The 7427-nt window shown below is 40.2% G+C and overlaps 1 protein-coding gene across 1 annotated transcript; it reads left to right on the top strand.

Moving 5' to 3' along the window:
• The first annotated feature begins 1508 nt into the window (after positions 1-1508).
• On the top strand, positions 1509-1745 carry LOC119524053 (signal transducer CD24-like). The gene has a single exon (XM_037822721.1). The coding sequence runs from the start codon at positions 1509-1511 to the stop codon at positions 1743-1745; it is 237 nt and encodes a 78-aa protein (XP_037678649.1).
• Positions 1746-7427: the final 5682 nt, after the last annotated feature.

Raw genomic sequence — 7427 nt, forward strand, 5'->3', positions numbered from 1 at the left:
AAGACTGAAAGTCCCTATATTAAGATTTCCAGCACTAATCATCTCTGTTGGGGTGTGCTTTCTTTTGAAGATACATTAACTTTTATTCTATAAAGCACACATATTACTTGGGAGGAAAGGAAGGAAAAGGGGAAAGAAGAATGAAAGGAAGGGCCTGCAGTTGCTTACCAAACTGAGCATAAATTCATGTGTCAAAATAAGAGCTCCACAGCATAGTCCCAACTATGTTCCAGAAATCATCTCCCAATACTGCTTTCCAGTGATCCCATATTCAAGCCAAACTAAGTACCCTGGCTTACATTTACACTGTGCTTTTCTACCTGTACGGCACACTCATATTTTTTGTCTCATCTCCACTGCTCCATTTCTGTCAAAATCCTAGCCATCTGTGCCAGTTTGAATGTATTACATCTCCAAAACACCATCATCTTTGATGCAATCTTGTGGGGCAGACATTTTAGTGCTGATTAGATTGGAATTCTTTGAGTGTTTCCATGGAATGTGCCCTACCCAACTGTAGGTGATAACTCTGATGAGCTGTTTCCATGGAGGCATGGCGCCACCCATTCAGGGTGGGCCTTGATCAGTGGAGCCATATAAATGAGCTGACAGGCAGAGGGAACTCAGTGCAGCTGTGAGTGACATTCTGAAGAGGAGCTACAGCCAAGAGGGACACTTTGAAGAAAGCACAGGAGCTGCAGATGAGAGACAGTTTGAAGACAGCCATTGAAAGCAGACTCTTGCTCCAGAGAAGCTGAGAGAGGGCGAATACCCCAAACACAACTAAGAGTGACATTTTTAAGGAACTGCAGCCTAGAGAGGAACATCCTGGGAGAAAGCCATTCTGAAACCAGAACTTTGGAGCAGACGCCAGCTAACAGAGGTTTTCAGGACGCCACTGGCCATCTTCCAGTGAAGGTACCTGATTGCTGGTGTGTTACCTTGGACACTTTATGGCCTTAAGACTAACTGTGTAACCAAATAAACCCCCTTTTATAAAAGCCAATCCATCTCTGGTGTTTTGCATTCTGGCAGCATTAGCAAACTAGAACACCATCATTCAAGGCTCATTGCTATCTCCTCTATGAAGTCTTTCTGGATCCCACCAGCCATGAGGTGTTTCTTCTTGCTTTTATTTATTTTTTTCAGTTTAATGCATTTAATATAACTATACTGAGGATAGTGTAAAGAATATGTGTATTGTTTTGGGGGCACAGGAAGAAAGTTAAATTCTAATCTTCCATAGTAGGAGAGAGTGGTAGGAAGTCAGTATACAATTTCTAAAGTAGAAGAAAGACAACAAAATAACTGCACCCGCATGTTACTTAAAAACATGAAGATAAATAACGAGGAGCAAAAAAAAAGTTAAAAAAAGTTGCCTCTATAGACCCTTATGTTTTTTCACTTTAAGATCATCTGGGACCCACCTTGCCAGTGCCCGCCCCTAGCCAGTGGTTCTCCATGCACTCGGCATCCAGCGAGACTCGCAGTGCACTGATGGAGCGGACATGGGCAAAGCGATGGTGGCCAGGCTCGGACTGGGGCTGCTGCTTCTGGCGCTGCTTTTACCCATGCAGATTTATTCAAATCAAACAACTGCCAGAACACTTTCAAGTAACTCCTCCCAGAATACCTCAGCTGACCCAAGTCCAGCTAATGCCACCACCCCAGGAGGTGGCAGTGCCCTGCAGTCTACAGCCAGCCTCCTTGTGATTTCACTCTCCCTTTTACATCTTTACTGCTAAGAGACTCAGATCAAGAAACATCCACACTCCCCCATCTTCTGAACCCAACCCAAATGACATCTAAAGTCCAGCGTGGCAAGAAGAAAACAGGTCTTCATCGAATCTACTGGTTTCACACCTTACTGATGCAGAAAATGTTGAGAATCCCAAATTTGGCTGGTTTGAAGAACACGTGAAGGATTTGACTAGATGATGAAGGCCAGTATTAATTCTGCTGGAGTTTCGTGTAGAAGATGAAGACAGACAACATACAAAATGAAGACAGGATTTCCTTAAATGTGACTTAAGAAATATGGACACCTAAAACTCTACTTTGAAAAACAAATAGATTTTCTCTTACCTAGAGAGAAGCAATGGGGTGTGGAATGGAGATTCAGTTTTCATTTGGTACATTAAATATATAGGGCCATGAAATGATTAGGTAACATAAAAGCTTCCATGATTCTATTTATGTGTACATTAGAAGGAACCTCCAGGTGTTACTGTAAATTCTACATGTACTGTTTCACCAATACTAATTTAATGCTGATAAACTCCAGATAAAAGTTTTACATTGTTAAGCTATCACTGTTCTCTTGGGAACTGAACCCTTATTTCTGAGCCTTTGGATTTGACACTGTATTTGACTTTTTATGTAGTAATTGACATATACCAGTGCAATGATGTGTTAGAATCTACCCCCCAATGCAAGCATAATGAATAAATCTTGCGTATTTATACACTTGTAAAAATCAAATAGTAGTCATTTCCCATCACATTTCCATCCACCAACAGCACCAGATTCATTTAGCTAAACTGATTCCAAAGAGAAGTGTATTGACCTCAACCAATTTCAAAATGCTGCTTTTTTGTTTTTGCATATGTTGAATACTTTTTACAATTTAATAAGTGATCTGTTTTGAAAGTAAAATTGACAGGTCTTGAAATTTAAAAGGCAAATGTGAAGGAGCCAAAAATAATGTAAATTCAGTATTTGGGAAGTGAGGACTGAAATCTATTCTGCATTAAATTCACAATAACTTTTACGCTCTTTCTGTAAATACTTTTTTTAATTTTATGAATCAGAATAGCCACATTTGGAACATTTTCCGTAACAGTTTGTATTTTTTAGATATTTAGAACTTGGTCCTAAGCCTAAAGTTGGATTGATTCTGGAAAGTAAATCTTTTACAACTGCCTCAGTGCACAGAAACCTTTTTAAAAATAGATACCCTATGAAGTATTTTGTCCTCATGGTCACACACTGATGCTTTGATATTCCAGTATCTAATATGACCACAGTAGTCTTGATAGCCGGTCATTTTTTTTCCCTCTTCAGACACCTACATGGGAACACCCAGATCAAACAAGCTACTGTGTGTGTGAATGAACACTCCCTTTTGCTCTATATTTGGATGCTATACATCTGTTTTGGACTGTGTATTGTATTTGTGTATTTAGGCTTTGAGCCATAGTAACTTCTCATGTTATGGAATTGATTTGCATTGAACACAAACTGTAGATAAAAAGAGGCTGAAAGAGAGAGAGAGAGAAAAAAAAAAGACCATCTGGGAGCACATCTCAACTCTCTGGGTTTTACATAGGCTCTTTAAATTCCTCTTGCTTTTGAAATCCCTGAACAGTAGAGCATAGGAGTTAAGTTCCCAAATTAGGTTTGCCTAGGTGCCGCTCCTGGTTCTGCCACTTTCTGGTTGGGCAATTCGGGGTAAGTTGCTTAAACTTTAAGCCTCAGTTTGCTCATTTAAAAGATTGGGATAATATTATCTGCTTCGTAGAATCATGGTGAGGATTAAATATGATAATGTACATAAAACCCTTTGAACAATGCCTGCTCTAAATATAACCATCTCTTAAACGGTAAATTACAATAATCCTACTCTCTCTTCTCATAGAGTTACCTGTGCAGATGACTTATCTTTAAGCTATTTGAGGGCAATCACTATATTTTATTCATCTCTGTATGCTATCTAGTGCCTAGCACAGTGCCTAGTACAGATGAAATAAGCACCCCACACAATTGCTGAATGGAATTATTCTCGCTTGCATTTGCTTCCTCTGTCCTCCCCAACCCCAATAGTTTGGGTCTGTGTGTGGAGATGTAATGGATAAGAGTTGGTTTGGAGTTAGGCAGACTGGATTTCAACCTGCTGCTACTGTGTGTCCTTTGGCAAGTTCTTCAACCTCTTGAGACCTCAGTTACCTTATATATAAAGTAGGAATAATGATAGTATCCACCTCTTAGGATTTTCCCAAAGAATGAATGAAAAAATGGAAAACACCTGGTATGGTGTCCGGTGCCAAGTAGATCCCTAGTAAATCTTTTTTCCTTCTGTGTAGCTGAGGTAGGAGACTATCTTTTTGTTAATGGAAATGTCACCTTTTCCTGCATCCTTCTGGCTGCTACCGTATCTACAATCAGAGCTTCAGTCCAGCTCCTCTCAGCACTGCCTTTTGTAACATGTCACAAGACAAGAAACACTGGCTATTTTGCCCTATTTGTATGGTTGGTGGCATCTGAGGAGACCTGCTGTCAGCTCTTGTGTGGATGGGCTCCTGTAAATCAGGACTGCTGCTCAGAGGAGATAAGGTAATTGGGAGAAAGGGTTGCCCAAACTCCAAGGGGAGCTTGCAGAGTGGCAACACTGGAATTGAAATCTCTAAGTCAAAAGCAAAAGAAGACTACATATGCTTAAAGAAGGAAAGCAACTATGTTGGACTGAGATTGGAGTTGGGGTGTGTAAAAGGAGAGCTTTGAAGTTCAAGCCCAAAATATAATCTTTGTCTTGGAAAATTCCCTAGCCAAAGTCACAAACACTAAATAGAAAGCAAACGCTCCATGGAATGGGGCAACACCATCAATGATGCCTCTAGGGCCATTTTTCCCAAAACAGAAGGTTCCTTCTACTTGGGTTTTTTTGTAGTGATGTATGAGCATGTTAATTCCAAGTGAGGAAATTTCATTTGCAATTTCTTAAGAACTGAATCTATTCAAGAGGAAAAAAAAAAAACATCCTTTATGACAAATTTCTCCTCCAGTTAGATTATGAGAGGAAAAGCAAAGAATAGCATATTCCAATTCTGTGTTTGAAAGAAACCTAATACTACATCCTCTGTTTAACTTTGTTTAGCTCTTTGTCCTAGCACAGTGGGACACACTAGGAATACCAAAACCTGCCAGGCTCCCTGGGAAGTTAAGTTTGTGCCTTGACCCCACCAAGTGACATATGGAATTGGCAGTCAGCTGGTAAACCAGGCTATCTCACCTTGAACCTAGATTCTGAGTTACAAATCCTCATTTTTTTCTACATAATAATAGGTGGCCATATCACTGAAAGACACCACTTTATGTTCTAAAGAAACAGCTGTATATTTAGCACCTACCATGTGCCAGAGGCTTTGCATGTGTGATCTCAATTAATCCTCACCACAATTCCACCAGCTAGGTACTCTTATACCCTTGTGAAGGATGACATTTGAGGCAGCAAAATGGGATTAAAAATACCCCTTTGATCTCTACTTTCTCTGACCTCCTAGAATAACTCAGGACCTAGGTACTTGGCTTAGTATACCTCAAAGCAACTTTGTCTTATTCCTAAAACAAAAGAAACTTCCCAAGAGAGCAGGCCCCTCTGATATTTTAGAAGTGCCTGTTGCTAGTGTTATAGGTCACATGCAGAAGTGGATCCCTGGCATGGAATCAGAAAACTGAGGGTTCCAATTTCTAGTTGGCTATGTAGCCTCAGACAAAACTGGTTCCCTTTCTGGGGCTCTGTTTTCTTCTTACCTGTATCGTGAAAGGGCAGGACTGGATTAATGACTTGCAAACTTTGAAAGCTATGGAATCTTTGATCAAATATATCTTAAGGAAGGCCAGAGCAGTGCTACTGGTTGAAAGGGGTGGAGGCAAGAAGGGCAGAGAAGCAGACTTTGAGGCACTTCGCTGAATCTCAAGGATCAAAAGTCCATAGTCTGAAAACACAGTTGGATTAGGTGATAATGATAGGCCCTTTCCAGCTTTAACATTTCATGGTTCATAAGCTGGGCAGATTTTTCTTAGAGTTTGCAGTGTACTTCCCTCTCCCCCTCAGGGAAAGTAGAATGTCTTCGTAGTGGGTCCTTATGGTTTGCCAGGCTTATATTTCTGTTCTAGTACCTAGATCAATGCTGTACACATAGCAGGTGTTCAGTAAACATTTGCTATGAACATGTCATCTCAAAGAGAATATTTGCCGTGGCACATCTGCCCCTCAAGATAAGCATCCTCCTTTGGCCATAGGGTAGACTGCTAAAATTTGGGGAGAGGAGCCAGTCTCCTATCATTCTATTCTCTTCAGTACCCAAAGCTGACCATTGTGGAACCTGACATCTTTGATTTCAGAGAACAGTAGGACACAGTGCTTTATAACTGGAGCACTTAAGAAAGCCTTTAAAGTCTACCATGAAAATGGCATACAAAGTGACAGGAATGTATTAGACATGGACTTCCAAGAGAAAAGAGAGCTTGGGAAGAAGGTAGAGGCCCTTTAATAGAGGGTGTTGTGGGAGGAAGATGGTTGGATACTAATTTGCTGTTTGAAAAGATGTTCTGGTGAAAGAAGTCAACATCTGAAGAAGGCCCCACTTGAGAAATGTAAGCAAGATGAAGATGCCCAAAATACCAAGGCAAAGAGAACTGTAACACAGTCAACAGAATTTAGTGTTCTATTTATTCATTTGCTAGTACTAGTCTAATTGCCGTGCCTGACTGATAAAGGACAGGCAACTCTTGTGCTTGAGATTTAATCCCCTGAAAAGAAAGATACAAAGACCTAAAATTGAATCATTTCTTTGTAAATGACTTGGAAAAACTCCCTTTTTTTCTTAAAGACCACGCACAAACACAAAGAAAAACCCTCTTTGATTTGCCTCATCTTGGGCAAACTACCATTTGAATCCAGACACTTCACAGATCTGGAGTAAACCAGTTCAAAGAAGGTTATGTTTTCCAAATCAATTAAAAAAAGAGGGATCAGAAAGACAAGTGTTCAGCTAGCAAATGTCTGCAATTTAATAGTAGTAAAAGTGTTAAAAGAAATAAAACAAAATTAGAGTTACTATGGCTAAGAGATACGGAGTCCGGAAATCATTCCAGAGGTTGCTCTTAGACTGGTATCAGCCAGATAACACAAACTGCCAAAGTATACAAAGGCTCAAGCAACAATGTTCGTCAAAACCCTAAGGACATCCAGACCATAAAACCAACCTCAAGAATGTAGACCTGGCATCCTGGGACGGAGAACATCTTCTTGACCAAAAGGGGGATGTGAAAGGAAATGAAATAAGCTTCAGTGGCAGAGAGAATCCAAAAGGAGCCGAGAGGTCACTCTGGTGGGCACTCTTACGCACACTTTAGACAACCCTTTTTAGGTTCTAAAGAATTGGGGTAGCTGGTGGTGGATACCTGAAACTATCAAACTACAACCCAGAACCCATGAATCTCAAAGACAGTTGTATAAAAATGTAGCTTATGAGGGGTGACAAAGGGATTGGGAAAGCCATAAGGACCACACTCCACTTTGTCTAGTTTATGGATGGATGAGTAGAAAAATAGGGGAAGAAAACAAACAGACAAAGGTACCCAGTGTTCTTTTTTACTTCAATTGCTCTTTTTCACTCTAATTATTATTCTTGTTATTTTTTTGT

The sequence above is a fragment of the Choloepus didactylus genome, chromosome Y (assembly GCF_015220235.1).
Source record: "Choloepus didactylus isolate mChoDid1 chromosome Y, mChoDid1.pri, whole genome shotgun sequence".
Classification (NCBI taxonomy): domain Eukaryota; kingdom Metazoa; phylum Chordata; class Mammalia; order Pilosa; family Megalonychidae; genus Choloepus; species Choloepus didactylus.